General features: G+C 37.0%; 1 protein-coding gene across 7 annotated transcripts in view; it reads left to right on the top strand.

The window, feature by feature from the left end:
- The window catches only part of GART (phosphoribosylglycinamide formyltransferase, phosphoribosylglycinamide synthetase, phosphoribosylaminoimidazole synthetase), a 40,578-nt gene that overhangs the window by 9,695 nt on the left and 14,356 nt on the right, over positions 1 to 16,527 (top strand). For all 7 annotated transcript variants that reach the window (XM_071810661.1, XM_071810646.1, XM_065862538.2 and 4 more), the window contains 11 exons: positions 3,533 to 3,628; positions 4,315 to 4,489; positions 5,185 to 5,296; positions 6,550 to 6,618; positions 8,604 to 8,729; positions 9,591 to 9,678; positions 10,375 to 10,460; positions 11,081 to 11,249; positions 11,842 to 12,073; positions 14,842 to 14,936; positions 16,137 to 16,246. In XM_071810661.1, coding sequence (XP_071666762.1) covers positions 3,533 to 3,628; positions 4,315 to 4,489; positions 5,185 to 5,296; positions 6,550 to 6,618; positions 8,604 to 8,729; positions 9,591 to 9,678; positions 10,375 to 10,460; positions 11,081 to 11,249; positions 11,842 to 12,073; positions 14,842 to 14,936; positions 16,137 to 16,246 — 1,358 coding nt within the window. The remainder of the gene's footprint in view (positions 1 to 3,532; positions 3,629 to 4,314; positions 4,490 to 5,184; positions 5,297 to 6,549; positions 6,619 to 8,603; positions 8,730 to 9,590; positions 9,679 to 10,374; positions 10,461 to 11,080; positions 11,250 to 11,841; positions 12,074 to 14,841; positions 14,937 to 16,136; positions 16,247 to 16,527) is intronic.

The raw sequence follows: 16,527 nt of genomic DNA, 5'->3' as shown, positions 1-16,527 counted from the left end.
TTATTTTCAAACGTTTGTCTCTTTGTACTGACTGCCTGTTTTTAGCTCATAGCTTAATATGTTAAGCTCTGACTAGCTGTAATTGAAACTATTAATAGTTATTAGTTTTGAGAAATCAGGCTTAAGGTATTTCAAGTTGAGCATCCAAAATTACATACTGCATCTTAAAAAAATACTGTTCTAAGGTGCTTGCCTGGAGGTACATAGTGAATCAGTATAAAACCCAGGATAATTACTCAAGAGATTCCTGTCTTGTATCTTTTGTATAACAGATTCTGAATTAGGTACCTTAAACAATCAATTTAAGTTTCCACTTTAAGACGTGATAACATATGGAATTAAGGTTAACACAGTATGCATGTGAACATGAATTATATACATCAATTTTCTGCATTCATATTTGCATGTGAAACCTTTTTTTGCTTCCGTGTCATGTGGAAACATGAATCCTATCAGATTCCTGTATAGCAGGTAATTATCATACTTAATTCCATTGGAATGCTTAATTACAGGCTGTTTAAAGAACTTTGTCCTTAATTTCTTTAACTAGTCACAGTATAGTAAGTAGTTTTTTGTTCTATTTAGTCTCTGAGGAGAGGGCCCAAGGAAGAGTCTGACAGGGAAGTCTACGTTTCCTTTTCATCCCAGAAAGTCAAACAAAAGTCTTTACCTTTGTGCTAGATGGAGTCAATGCCAGCCTGTATGGCCTGCAAAATGTTAATTTCAGTATTTTTTTGCAAGCAGTGTCTTTTAAAAACTGCCATGCTTTTCTCTCACCTTGTTATTCCATAAAAAATCCTCCACTCTCAACAGTGGAAAATATTTGAGCATGTGCATAATAATGCTTGAGCCAGGTCCATGAAATTTATAGTATGTGCTAAAATATTTTTTTTCTAGACTATGGGCTCACATGGACTTTGGGAAAGAAATCCTCAGTCAACCAGGAGATAGAAAGAATCTAGAATTTGTGAAGAGTTCTTTGTTTTTTAAGGAAACTATTTGTCTTATCTGCTCAGGCATTTTGGTCCTACCATTGTGGTCTGGATTTTAACTCAGGAGAAAACAAGAAACAGCTTTACAGAAGCATGTGAGCCCTGTTATATTCTGTGAGCCTGGGCAACACTGTCTGTGAAACTGCTACTGTTGTTTCTGCTTTTTTTGTTCTAATCAAGATTTGGCATCCTTCCCTCATGGTTCGTGAAATTTCCTTTAATTAGAATTGTAACTTTGGTTCATACATGATTTATGGAACATATGAAGACAATCTTAAAATTATAAATATCCTTAAATCCTTCAAACCTTGCCTATATCTAAGTTTAAAAAAAAAAAAAAAATTCATGGTTCATTCAAGCCAGTAATCACTTCTGACAATAAAGACAGATTTAGGTTAAGTGGCTAAATTTAGGTTTTATATTCCATTTATATTTAATTAGCAGGGCAATTTTGGTGCCAGAACCATACAGAATGGCTTGCTGAAATCAGAAGTAGACATATGTATGTCTGTGAATGGACTTGAGCATCCTGACACCTCCTTCCATCCCATTTTAGCTCAGTGTAACTTATACTCTTAACTTGAGCTCTGGCTTTGAAAACCTTGATCCAAGGTCCTTCCATCTGGTTCAAAAGGAATGTTTAGCTGTTGTTTTGAGAAATGAAACACACTTACAAAAACAACACCTTTCAGTTTACATCCTGAGGAAAACTATGTTTTGGGGGAAAAGTTAAAATTACGGATTAACAGTGTGATTTATTCTTTTCCATTTTTTACTAGGACATTTCTGCATAATTTAAACCTTGTGCCATATTCACTGTTTATATCGCTAGTAGGTCACACTTACAGCAAGACAATTTGGAATGAAAAATGCAATCACCTTACAGGCCCTTTCTTTCCCTGCTCCCCTTTGTGTGGTTTAATCTCACGGGGAATAGGGATTGTCCCTCTTCACTTGCCCACCAGAGCTCCCACTCTCTTTGGTCGGGATCTGCTGTTCTCCAACTGCTTTCACAACAGCTCCACAGGACTGAAAGACAATATTGACCTTTATGTTAATCAGTACTTTAAAACCGAGTGTGTTATGCTTTCGGTTTTGCTCTCTAGTGAGCTAGAAGACAACTGGCATAACTTGCACATGGAAGCCAAAGGCCTTTAGCTTGTCCTTAAAAATGTTGGTGGAACAAAATAATTGAACTGTTAGGTGATTTTTATTAGTGTTTGGTCTGTTTTTTTCCCCCACTCCACCCAAATGGGGCAAATCTATAACCAAAATGCAGGTTTCAGATAGCTGCTTTTATGCCATCGCTGGGGCAGAAATGACCAGTTCTGTGCAAGCAGGCGATTTGTTCAACACGGGACAGAAGGAGCGCCATGGACACCGACACAAAGTCGTGTCTGTGCGTCCAGCAGCTGTATCACTGTCTCTCCTTTCTCTCTCATTGCTTCCCCAGAACTAGCTGGAAGAGACCATCAACTCCTGGCACTCTTGCCAGTACCGTCACCTGCAGGAGGTGACAGGCAAAACTGGAAGCAGAGCATTCCAGCTGTGAGGAGGGGCTGTGCTCTGCTGTACCCTGCTCCCTTTGCCGGTTTCGAGCCCTGATGTATGAATCTCCTCCCTGCAGGGGCAGCCAAGCCACCACTTTTTTGGCTCTCTCCGGGTTCGTGTTCCCATCCTCTGTAGACCTTGGCTTTATTTATTCGTGATAAAAGCAGTGGGATTGCATTGCTTTTGCGTAAATTTTTGATCGTAAGACTTGACGTTATTGTATTTCGTGCAAGCTTTTTTTCTGTTTACACAGATTTTTTTTTTTGGCCTTCCAAGTATTATTGTATTAAATGTTTGTTTATGGAAATATAACAATCCAAAAAATCTAAGACCAAATATCATTACCCATAAGTATAGCACATGCCCTTTTTAAGTTCAGCCTATTGTAAGAAAACATGTTCAGATTCTCCTTTGTTTTAGTGGGATCACCGTTTAGTGTGGCAATTTTTAGCTGGCAGTACCTAAAGAAAGAAAAAAAGAAAATAAAATGGTTGCAATCCTGCCACCACCCACTTGTTCCTACCCCCTACACCATGCTGGCACAAATATGTAAAGCTTCATGGTGACCCTACTCAGGGAGGAGACTGGCTGAAAATAAAAAAATCTGGTTTTTGCTTGCGAGTTATTTTTCATTTGGATCCTTTGTGGTGTTTCTTTTGCTGGCAAACAGGATGTTCCTGGAGATGAGAACCATTTACTTACCACGGTGTGGGGGAACCTGTAACTTTCTTTTCTTACCTTCAAGAGCAAGGTCAGTTGACAGCACATGTCAACCTGCAGCCTTTCCTTGGGGGTTTGGTGGTGTGTTTTGGTTCAAGCCTCGTGTGTGAGTCTTCATATTAGTGCATGCCTCACTCTTCCAGATTCACAGTGACCTGCCATTCAAGAGTGTGAGACTGGTGAAAATATTGCTTCAGCATTACGTGATAAATAAGTGCTATGTAGAGTAATGAATGCAGTCTGACCTCCCTTCTTTTTATCTTTGACAGCTGTTTCAGTCAGCCATCATGCTGCACTTGCCCAGTTCTGCAGAGATCAGGAGATCAGGCTGGTTGTGGTTGGTCCAGAGGTTCCTCTTGCTGCTGGTAAGAGAAAGCAAGACGAGATCATAGCCTTCATATTTTAGGAAGAAAAGTAAATTTTAGTCCCCGTCTTCTGTGCACCATTCAACAGTGTCTGAGTGTCTTCAATAGAGATAGATTCTCTGTGGGAGTTTCCCTGAAATTCAGGATTGTACTGCGATGAAAATGAATTTCTGAAGGATATTCTGTGTGCAATATCACAGTTAAAATGTCCCTAAATGGTCAATTTCCTTTTAAGTGGTATTAGTAAAAGAGGTATCAAGGTGTTTCCGTATAGGTACCTTAACTAGAGTTTTGATTTACCTATGGGGTTTTCATTTTTCAAAGTAATAATAACTTGGGACTTGGTAAAAAAAAAATCTATAAACCTTGACAATTTTATGATAAACAATTGTTATCTTCACAAAAGACTAATGTTGACTTTTTAGCTAAAAGCTATAATAAAACAAGGTGGGATGGTCATCTCTTACCAAATACAGCAGATCTTAATCCCAGATATGCTCCTGATTACAGTGAAGAATGCATCTTTTTTACCATCCGTCTGGTAAAATAGGCACTGGATAGAAATACAAGGCTTATCATTCCAGACATACTTCTTCCAACAAATCAGTGCATCTGTAGACTTGGACTAAATGACTCCTGTAAATCATCTGTTGATTTATAACATTTTTTTGTGTTGTCATTTTCAGGAATTGTTGATGACTTGACAGCAGCTGGAATAAGGTGTTTTGGTCCAACAGCAAAGGCAGCTCAGCTGGAGTCCAGTAAGAGCTTTACCAAAGCCTTTTTGGATCGTCACGAGATCCCAACTGCGAGATGGAAATCTTTTACTGATCCTAAAGCAGCATGTAGCTTTATTAACAGGTAAAATTTCATCATAATAGAAATCTTTTTTTTTTAACAGCAATGTACAGTGTGCTAGGTAGGCAAAACAATCAAATGATTACTAATGTATCAGTACTCTTGGCTGTAATAGAACACCTGTAAAGGTTTTAAAGAATAATCTAACATGGCACTATTGTGCTGCAACAAGTCTGATAATTAAGCAGTTCGTTATTTATTGCTCTTCAATGAAAGCAAAGTTTGGTGTTCAGTTTACAGGAGAATATAGGACAAGTTTATATTTTTTTTCAAATTGCCTACTGTGGAAGCCCAGTTTACAGTCTGATAGTCAAACTTTCTGCCTTCTTTGTACCTTTTTGCCACAAATATCCATTTTGCACTGGAGACTTAACTCAGCAAATTATGATCTACTCATCAGAATACAATCCAGGTGATCCAAAAATGATGCAACAGTAAATTATTAAAAGGAAAACAACCTTTCAGAACAGTAATGAAATTCAGTGGTGGGGAAAAAACAGGAAGCAAAAATCCTTTACAGGCATAGTACAACAACAGAAGCCTGTTTTTTATTTGCATGTTATTTAATGAGTAAAGTGGTAGCTGGGAAAACTGCTAACTATTTTGATCTTTCAACTGTTGAAATGTTCAAAATGCCTATGAAATAGATTTGCAATACCAATTGTTTACTGTTGAATCCCTCTCCTCTGTCTTTGAAGTGCAAACTTCCCTGCTTTAGTTGTGAAAGCCAGTGGCCTCGCAGCTGGCAAAGGAGTAATTGTGGCTTCAAACAAGGAAGAAGCCTGCAAAGCTGTTAACGAAATCATGCAGGTGAGTAGAAATGTCACACACTAACTGGACGAGTTCTCGTGAAAAAAAAAGGTGTTAACCACCTCGGAGTCTCAAAGATATTATTTATTTCTGTGGAATAGGAATTTGGATAAAAGACGTCAAATCTTTTACCCATTAGTAGGACAGCTATGAAGCTCTGTCATGTTTATTGCTTGAGGCAGGGTACTGTTTCTAGGCATAATTCCTGTTGGCTAAAATAAAATCATTCTTAATAAAACCCACAGTTATTTCCATATGAATTTGCTTTTTGGTTTGTTTTTAGCATGAAAGACTGCTGCAATCAAACAGGTACTACAGTGTTGTAATATTAACACTGTGATCGAGCTGAATCTTGCCAAGCAACATCAGCTTTAGGAATACAGTCACACAGCACTTAAATGTGCAGCAAAATTCCAGTGGAATTATTTCAAGTTAAGTATGTATTTAGGTAGAATATTCAACAAGGGTGTTAAGTACCATTAAAATCTGAAGAGAAGCAAAATGAAGCAATTTCATCTGAACAGTCAGGAGCACAGAGCTGGAAAATAAAATACATACAGTTCGGTTCCTCAGCTGCGGTCAGCAGCACAGCATCTTACAATTCAGTGGAGCTGTGCTGATTCATACATGTTATCTGACACACTTGTATTTCAAGAGTCAGAATATAGGCTCTGCACTCACATTTTTGATGTGTGTGTGTAGTTATTGTACAAATATATGGCTTAACATATGGCTCAGTGTCTTGAACAAAAACCATTTATGTTAGAGAGTCTTATAGACCCACAAAATTATCTTGTCAGTGTGGACTGGTTGCTCTTAATTGCTTAAAAATGCAGCCAGTCTTAAAACATTGCATTGGAATATGAAAATATTGCCCCTTCCAATGTGTTCTATAGAATTGTACTTTCTTATGAAGTAGGAGTTTGGATTATAGACTTGGCAGTTGCTGCTATTCGTCTCAATATGATGGCTTCAAACTTCAGAACGTAAAGCATGAGAAATTGCTCGGTAGTTCATAAATATCATCTACAATTTAAAAATAATCAAGCATAAAATATGCATTTATTTAAGAATAAACAGAAAAGAGGAGCAAAGATTTTGCCATTGCTGACACACCCAGGGTGGAGAATGGATTAATAGTTTCAGAATTGTGCTGCATTTTTTCTTTCTGTATTAAAATTATTCTTTCTTTTTGCATTTTGAATAGTTTAAAATAACTGAAACAGAACTAAAGAGTTTTGGTTTTACTGTAGGATAAGACTTTTGGCACAGCTGGGGAAACTGTTGTTGTTGAAGAACTTCTGGAAGGAGAAGAAGTTTCTGTAAGTGTGCATCTCACTCTTAACACTTTGATTATACCTGTCCTAAACTATTTAGGAAACACTATTTAAATACCTACAGCAGGGATGTGTAAGATTTCATTACTTAAATTAAACACAGTCTGTTAAATTAAACACACATCTGTTTCTAAATAAAATTATATTATTAAAGACAGTTGTGTTAAGAACTAAACTTCCTGAAGTCTGTTAAAATAATGCAAACTAGAGAAAAATTACTCAAACAGTAATCAGATGTTGCCACATGGAAAAAAAAATCAAACCGTAAAGATGTTGAGTATCATTGAGGGTGCAATTCTGTGTTATGATTTCTCTGACAGCAAAGACAGTGTAAGATGTCCCTTCCCTTCCATACTGCTACCTCTGCACTGCTGTTTGACATTGATTCAGTTACACTAGTTACCTGTTTGTGGAGCTACAACCTAAAGACCTTTTTTCAAAGAAATAACACCACCACCTTGCACGCTTTCTGTGTTCTGGCTGTAGAGCCCAGCGCTGCTTGAATCAAAGCAAGGAGTGGTTGTGAGTCAGGGAGGATGGAGACTCTTTAATCAGTTTTGCTGAGGAATGGAATATGCTGAACTGCATCATAAGGGAGCAGTAAACTCTTTTGGAGCAAAGGAGTGATCAGCTCAGACAGGCACAGGCAGGATTCAGTTTAACCAGTTTCATCACCAGAGATATTGCCATGTGGGAGTGCACCTGGGGACAAATGACCTGGAGACAAAGGCTGTTGAATGTTTTGAGGGTGTTCATTTATTCTGCAGATGAAGAGGGAACATTTCCTACATTTTAAGCTGATCCAGGTCCTTTGTTTAAAAAAGTGTATCTGATTTAATTAGCAGAGTGTGAAGGAGAAAAGGAGAATTAAAGGTTTTGAGGTGGCAGGGGAATTTGACACTTGTATCACATGAAATAGAACAGCCAAGTACCAGCTCAGGTTCCCGAGTCCTGGAGCTGGAATTGACTTAGGCTGGATGTTGTGAACATTCATCTTGAAGGTGACGGTATTTATAAAGTAAGCGATCATCTCCAACTCTTTCCAATCTTTGCATAGTCTGGTTTGCTGCCCAATATGAAGAAATGAGACGTGCACTTGTTGGTCATCCTTATTCCTTCCTGGTTGGCTTGACCTTCCCAGAAACTAAGGGGTTATCCAGATCTTCATTCTCTGGTGGAAAATATGTATTGCTCTTCATTAATACTTAGAATTCTGGCAGACTTACTGTGATATAACACAATAATATAAACCTGCAGTTTAAAGGGTTTTCTCATATGATGACTGACACCAATGAAGAAAACATACTGCTTGCTTTGCGTGTCAAAATAATTCACCTTCTGCATGTGACTGTGGTTTTTAGTATCTTAATATTTTGACTTTGTGGGGTGTCATAGGGGAATCTTTGCTTGTTTTTTAATTAGCATTGTAAAACGTTTTTATGAGTACTGCCAGTGGTAGTCCAGACAGTGAACATCCTCATCCAGTTACAGAAGATGCCAGCAGTCTTGTTATTATGAAGATATTGAAGATAAAAGCATCTGGTATATAAGTAATTTATAAATAATTCAAAAGTAAATAGTTTTATCAACAACAAAAAGGAAATCTTAAAAGGAATGTGATGCCTTCCTTCCGGAGTAGGGGGAAGGAAGAGGGAGGGGAGATGTAGCTTCCATCGTGGAGTATTTTAAATGTTTTTTTAACCTTATGAGTATTTCATTTCAGTACAACTACTAATGTTATAATTTTTTGTATGTTATATTCAAGATAATTTCTGTAGGAAGGTTGTGTAAACTGAGGCGCTAGTCCCTGAGAGAAAAAGGAAATGTTTAGAATCCTGTAGTTTGTTTTATGAGGCAGACAGAATTTATATTCTTAAATATCGATTTGCAACACTGGTAATCAAATATATTTGCACTTTTTGTGCTGTTAATCACACAGTTGGGTTTTAGTTATTCTACTTGTTTTCTAGTGCTTATGTTTCACTGATGGCATCACAGTTGCTCCCATGCCTCCAGCCCAGGACCACAAGAGATTAATGGATGGAGATGAAGGCCCTAACACTGGAGGGATGGGAGCTTATTCCCCAACACCTCAGGTAAAAATGTATTGGCAAGGAGATGTTTCACTAAAGATGTACTACAGCTCTGGTACTGAAAGCGTGTGTGAATGTTTAGTTCCACCTTGAGAAACAGGAGAGTGAAGAGAGTGGGCTCTTATAGATGGAGTTTCCTAACACACACATTGTCAAGTAAAGTACATAGCTTAAATTTGTTTCTCCAAAGAGGAGGATATTTCTACTGATTTACCTTTCATTATAAAGGTGAAAATGTTATTTCTGCAACCTTGTGTTTTGATTTGGGTTTTAAGTGTTGTTTTAGAACTAAGTGCTTAAAACCACGTTTTTGTCTTGTGCCAAACTAAGCTAACAATGAGCTTAGTTCACTTGCTGTACCTCAAGGTAGTTTGGTTTCTGTTTGCCAAGGAGCTGTTTGCAAGAGGGACTCACTTTGCTTTCTATTCACCTGTGTCATGGCCAGAGATTTTTCTTCTTTAAGTTCAAAAAAAGTATGGGTTTTGTTCCTATAGAAGGCTCTTTATTTGTTTATTGAATAAAATGTTATCATTGCTCACTGTACTTTCCAACTGTGATTTGTCTTTGAAAGGTCAGTATGTCTGTGCAAGTGGGTTTTTTCCAGTGAAGCCAGTGGGATTGCTTGCACATGTAGATCTAAGCATGGAAAAGTGTATAAAGAAATGCAGATGGTTGTTTTAACGCTGTGATATGTTGTCTGAGGAGAGAGAAAAAAATATTAGCTTTCTGTTGTATGAAATGTTTTGGAGTGAGGAAGAGAGCATCCAAATGTTCTGCTCATCTCTTAAAAATGCTAGACATCACAGCAGGAAAAGTAATTCACTCTCTTTTTACAAGCCCTGTTTTCTGATTCTGTTTTATTAGATTTCTGAAGATTTACTGCAGAAAATAAGAGATACTATTCTTCAGAAAACTGTTGATGGCATGAGGAAAGAAGGTGTCCCCTATTTTGGTATGTACAGAAGTTTGGGTTTTTTAAGCATAAGGAGAAAGAAATATTTTTTACTTTGTCCTCTCTATAGGCCTAACTCATACTGCAAGTTAAGGAAGATAACTTTGATCTATTTGGAATCTGAGTTTGGTATCAGTGGCTTGATTTAGAGTCCATTGAAGTCAATGGATATTGTTTCATTAATTGTGGATAATCATCAAGGAAGGAAGAACTCTTCTTGGTGACAACCAATGGTAGGATAAGGGGTAATGGGTTCAAACTGGAACACAAGAGGTTCCACTTAAATTTGAGAAGAAACTTCTCGGTGAGGGTGACAGAACAGTGGAACAGGCTGCCCAGGGGGGTTGTAGAGTCTCCTACTCTGGAGACATTCAAAACCTGCCTGGACACCGTCCTGCGTAGCCTCATCTAGGTGTTCCTGCTCTGGCAGGGGGATTGGACTAGATGATCTGTCGAGGTCCCTTCCAGTCCCTAACATTCTGTCATTCTGTAACAGAAAGGTCAACATTTGAAAATAAGATGCAAAATTGTACCCACAACTATTTCTGTCTGATATACTTTTAACTCTTCTAAAGTGTTAACATCCTACCTTCAAATTAACACAGGTGGCATCCTTTTTTAACACTGTTGTGAATAGATTCAAAACAAATGACCTATGCTATTGCCTAGATAGCTTTTCATATACTTTTATTCTAGGTGTGCTTTATGCTGGATTAATGCTTACCAAAGATGGACCTAAAGTGCTAGAATTTAACTGCAGATTTGGTGACCCAGAATGTCAGGTGAGTTATTTTGTAGATAGGTACAGTTTGTCATTATTAGAGGAGAAAAGTCTGTTACCATATACCATTATTCTTAGCTAACTTTTGGATGAATAGTTAGCTAATTGCACTGAGATTTAAAATATTGTGTTTGTTTATTCAAGACAGAAGGTCTGGTATTAAATTGTTCAACTCCAGAGACAATTTCAGGAGGTTATACTCAGATATGAGCCTTACGAGGGTAAGCTTGAGTGAAACTAACCACTTTCTTATCTTTTCTGGAGTTGGATTTTTTTTTTTTTTTACTTTAACAAAGAATTGAACACTTCTTTTCCCCACTCCCTGTTGACAAGTGGAACAAAACCCTTCATTTCCATTCTACGAAACAGAATAGAATTATGTGGTCTCTGCCTTTTCCCCCTCCCTCTGTAGCAGTTCTTTTATCCATAGAAATTATCTTCAAGGAAGAGTATTTTTAAAAGTACATAGATTATGAACAGTATGTTTGTACGTGTGAGAATACAGTATATAAAAGTACTTTATGTTGTTTTTAAACTTGCAATAGTGTTTTTCAAAGTTCATGAAAAAAAATGTAAATACGTATGCTGCTTTCTTTAATTTGCTACTGTGTATTTTTGCAGGTAATTCTTCCACTGTTGAAAAGTGATTTGTATGAAGTTATGCAAGCAGTTGTCAATAAAAAGTTGTCTAGTTCCATGCCAGTTTGGTTTGAAGACAGTGCAGCTGTGACTGTGGTCATGGCTAGCGAAGGGTATCCAGGAACATATCCCAAGGGTTTGGAAATAACAGGTAAATATAGCAGGAGAAACTGCAGAAGCCTTGATTCCTCTCCTGCTCTCTCTCAATTCTCTCTTTTGCCATAAAAAGGTGAATCAGTGTACCTCAGATTCATAGAAACTGTAGATCTTGTGATTAAGGGTCAGGACGAAACTGAATTTTCACACATCAAAGTTTATTGGTAATGCACCTGTAGCATTTTCACATCTCTGCACCATATTGTTAAGTTCTGTAGCATTTATTTAATATGTTTTAGAATAAAGTAGTTCTGAGTTGATCACTGATTCTTACAAAATGTTGATGCAGATAGGTTGTGCGGTCTCTATATCAGTGATGTACAAGATCCCACTGGAATTAGATGTTATATGCCGATATTTAAGCTAAATACCTCTTTCTGTGTCTCTGAGCATACAAGTAGAGACCTGTCTTCTCCTCAAACTTTAGTTTTTACAAATTTATTCCTGTTTCCCAGAATGATAACAGAGAATTCACTTGTGGTTTCTAGACACAGTCAATAAATGCTGAATATCTATTAATTTGTAATTTAATAGAGAATGTTCTAATAAATTGATTTTTTTCTGTATTTATTTAACAACAATCACAGGACTTCCTAAGGCTAAGCAACTAGGATTGGAGGTGTTCCATGCAGGCACAGCCCTGAAGGATGGCAAAGTGGTGACTAGTGGAGGAAGAGTCCTTACGGTAACGGCTGTTAAAGAGGATCTAATGACAGCGCTGCAGGAAGCCAACAATGGAGTGGCAGCCATACACTTCAAGGGTGCCATTTATAGGAAGGACATTGGTTATCGGGCTATAGCTTTCCTGAGACAATCCAGGTAGATATTTGAAATACTTGAAACAGTAATAACTGGCATACAAGGGATTTAAGACACTACTAGTTTACATTAATAAACTGATGGTGATACTATGCATAACTCTAGACAAGTTTTAACTCTGATACTTGTGAGCAATATAACCAAGACCAGCTGAGGAAGGAACAGGCTTTTCGATGGCTCTTTCATCCATGTTCTTATTCTTTCAAGTCTGAGCTAAACCACAGTGACCAGCAAATAGGAGTAACTTGTACCATTGCTGTCTTTGTTATGTCTGTTTTACGGAAGGTGAACTTCTGGTTCTTAGGCTCTAAACCACAGCTTTTACTATAGATTTGTGTTCTCCATAAGTCTAATGAAGTGTGGGTATGAACAAAATTTTATTGGCTTGTTTTAGAGTCTTTAGAAATTGTTAAAATGGTCTTGAAACACCTACCCTGTTGCGATATGCATTTTAATGAAATAGATGGCTAACAGTGTGCATAGAATTTATCTCACCTTTTTATTATTCTTTTTGTTTTTTGAGAGTATTCGGTTTAACAGTCTTGAGGCTATGTGGGTGCAGGTGTTTCTTTTTAAAGCGGTGTGTTCTACTGTCTCTCTCTGTTATTGAGAGGTTCTTCCAGGTTTTTAGACTCATTTTTACCTAATATGAAGCATATCTGCCTGCCTATTCTCCAGTTCACTCAAAACAAAACTTTTGATAATGGGTTATTTTGTAGCATATTAGTGTTTCATTTTTGCTGACAGTGCATACCAATTAGTATACTGTAAAATTATGATCAATAAACTTATTAAATGAAGAAAGGTGTTTGTATCTAGTCTTCTTTCTCTCTGAACTACTGTGCATCTTTTGAAAAATTTCTGTGAAAACTTGTAATTGCTATTTATATTGTAGTAGGAAAAAATGAAGTAATTGTGTGAGGCAAGAAAAGGTGGTTCTTTAACGAACAATTCTCTAAATAGCTGAGGGACGGGCAGCAAGTTTCTTGATTAGAGTGCCCATATGCTGGGAGGATCCTTGGCTTGTGAAGGAGACTCCTGAGAGCTGTTTACAGTCAGAGCCTGTTTCACTGTCCTCGAGTCTGCACCAGCTTCTGCTCAGGCATCCTAAAATTGGAAGAACACAGAGTCAGGCACATTTCACTCTGGACTCTGTGTTCCACACAGTTAAGGAAGGCTAATGGTTTGCTCTGTAAAGTTGGGGATGCACCTTCTCTTGACACCTTTGTGGGGTTAAGTCCTGTACCTTTCACTTTGTGAAAATATCCAAAATATTTATTTAACAAAAAATATTTTTAGACTGTTTTCCTTTTAAAGAGCCAAATCAGATACCATGCTTTTAAAAATAATGTGAAAACATTAAATATTGATTGCCTTCAGACTGAAAGGGCCTGTTTGGTCTCACGTTATTGCAGGCTAATATTTCCTTGACTCATATTCACAGGCTGAACAGCTGCTTCTTATAATTATTTTATTCTTGCAAACTTTTGAGCAGTGATATAATGTGAGTGCAGATATCTCTGTCATTTACTGGTACCACGGCTCTTCAGCCAGTTGTTTTATTGTACATGTCCTTATTATTCAATAGTGTGTTTCACCCTTAGAATTTAGATGTCATACTGAATAACAACAATAACAGAGCAAAAATAGGTATGAACCTAAAATAGGAGAGCACTGGGTACCCTGTTTCATGGCACTGACAATGTAGAAATAACAATTGCTTAAGTGGAGTAGGATACATTTGGTACAACTAGTAGTAAAGTCATTAAACTCACTGTCTCCAAAATGAAAAGGTCCCTCTGTAAATATGATACTTAATGTCACCAGTCAGTCATATGGACAGACAAGTTACATACACCAGTTTGTAGTAAGGATATTTTCTGAATTGTTCGGATATCTATATATATGAAAGGAACTAATGGACGTTTATTTCTAGGTTGCTAAAACGGACCTGAGGAACTTAGTTATTTTAAAATAAACTTAAAAAATTATAATTGAAAGTCCACTTAAGTAAAAAAGAGGTGCAGTTGGTTTTGTGGTGGTATCATTCCAGGCAACAAGGAGAAGCAACATTTAAGTTAGAGTTGTAGAACCCTCAAAGTGTCATAGAGAACCATTGACTTATGTGCTGCTTCTGTTTGGAAAAGCTAACTTGAGCTTGATCCCGCACGGTGCTGAGGTGTTCTGATTTAGCAGTGCATTTTTCTATACATTTTGTTTTGAACATAAGAACTATACTACTGATGCCTCAGTATCCAGAGTGGGCATTGAAAACTTGCAAAATCAGAGCCATTGTTCCACTTGTTTTACCTAGTTGGATTTTCCTTTCTGGTTGGTTTTTGTCTTGGTATTTGACTGGGTAGTGTATGATGATGCTGATGCTCTGATGCTGTTTTCAAGATATTTGGAACTATTTGAATACTGCTTATGGCAAACTCTTTGTGGTGCAAATCCATGAAATTCTGTTTCTTTGCTATAATACTCCCTATCTCCAGGTATATGTGTGATGTTAAGTTTCAGACAGCAAAACGATTAACTTTTGAGCCACTGAACCTGCCTGAAATGAATACTGCCATACTTAGAAATCATTTTATATGAGCAAAGTTACTGTACAGGCAGGAAAAAGATGGGACTTGACAGCAGAATAGGATTCTGCATGGTTAATCCTTTCAGTGATGCAATGATGTAAAGCAGTAAATATTGTTTTAAAATACGTGTTTGTGCGTTTAGTAATCAAGTGCCATAACATTTTTTTAATAATCTTTCAGAGGCCTGACTTACAAGAACAGTGGGGTAGACATCGCAGCAGGGAATACTTTGGTTGAGAAAATTAAACCCCTAGCTGCAGCCACGTCAAGGTCAGGTAAGACTTGTACCTTCTGTTCTGTTTCAGTCAGTTCATGGCCATGAGGCTTATCATTTGATCGTGATCTAAAAGCTCATATTTATGTGTTCTGCGTGTTCCTAGGTTACACAAAAAAAAAAAATCTGTGGTAAGCAAATGCCTGTGATTTCTTATAAATGTGCTTTGTTGAATTTACAGACTTTCTTCTCAAAATGATTCTAAACTGTATCCCCTGAATGTCATGTGTGTTAAGCATGATAGGGAATACAGTTCCAGGCTCTGAAAGGTTAAATGCAAGCAAAAGTCCTACCATTTAATGCTAATTTTCATTACATGGATTATTAATTACATGGATTATTAATTCTTGCACAGTGAACTATGCAATTTTTGTAGATAAATGTTTAGAAAGGTGTACAAGATTTAGAATTCCTCAGAGATACTATCTATTTCTTGAGATGTATATGGAAGACACATCTTTAGCTTGTTTAAAACAGAATCAATTTGTCCTCTTTTTGCTGTGGTCTCATGCACAACTTGCTCTAGCAAGTCCTTCTGATAAATTTTATAGATTTTAAATATTAGCCATGTATATAATAGCCCTTTAACTTCAAATTAACTGAGAACTTTCAGACAACAACAGATATACATAGCGAGAAAATCATGTATACATACACACACTGGTAGTACTAGTCACTTCTTAGCATTCATAGTATTTTGTACTCATGTTTGTTTCCCTCTTATGATTTAACCAATTTTAATTTTAAGGTTACCATACTTAGCTATCGTAACCAGTCTTAGAAGCAAGGAGTCTTAATATACTCTAAGTAGCAGTATTAATAAAGACATAAGAAATTTAAGTTGGAACATGTTTTCCTAGAAAGCAGTGGGTCTCAACCAGTTACCACAATTCCTTTTCTATATTTCAGAAAAATACTAAGTGCAAAGGGGAAATATATCAGTCACAGTAAATATTGAAAGTTCAATCACAAAGTTTTAGATTTTTTTTAGCCTTAGGTAATAATGAAGAAATAAGACTAAGCAAACTTAAGAAGGTTAGGAGCTCCCATGCCTCTGTGAACAGGCCCTAAATGTCAGAGAAGTTTCCTGGTGACAAAGCAAAGTCATGTTGACAGATATCAGAGATAACTTGTGTTGGAGGTCCTGGAGAAACCCATGAAAGTAAAAGTTTACTATTTTTTCCTGTTTTCTGGCTGGCAGGCTGCAGTGCAGAACTTGGAGGCTTTGCTGGCCTCTTTGATTTGAAAGCAGCTGGTTACAAAGATCCTGTCTTGGTATCTGGAACTGATGGTGTTGGCACAAAACTCAAGGTAATGTGAAAATCCATGTAAAGGAAGGAAAACAGCACAGCAGGGAAAATGCTTAATCACATCATTAATGTTTTAACAGCAAACATCAGTTGTCTTGAAAATACCTATTTGTCTTTCTAAAAAGGGAAAGAAAAATAAACTGCCTTCCTTCGGGAAAAGGAATTAAATCTACTTTTGAATTCTGGCATGTAAATAGCCATACGTGAAACAATGCTTAGAATAACTGATTTTTAATCATAAGTACATAATCAGGGACTCGATTTCATTAAGGTAGAATCTCC

This window comes from Patagioenas fasciata, chromosome 1 (assembly GCF_037038585.1).
Source record: "Patagioenas fasciata isolate bPatFas1 chromosome 1, bPatFas1.hap1, whole genome shotgun sequence".
Lineage (NCBI taxonomy): Eukaryota > Metazoa > Chordata > Aves > Columbiformes > Columbidae > Patagioenas > Patagioenas fasciata.
The sequence above is the reverse complement of the archived record's forward strand: the minus strand, read 5'-3'. Positions and strand labels throughout refer to the sequence as shown.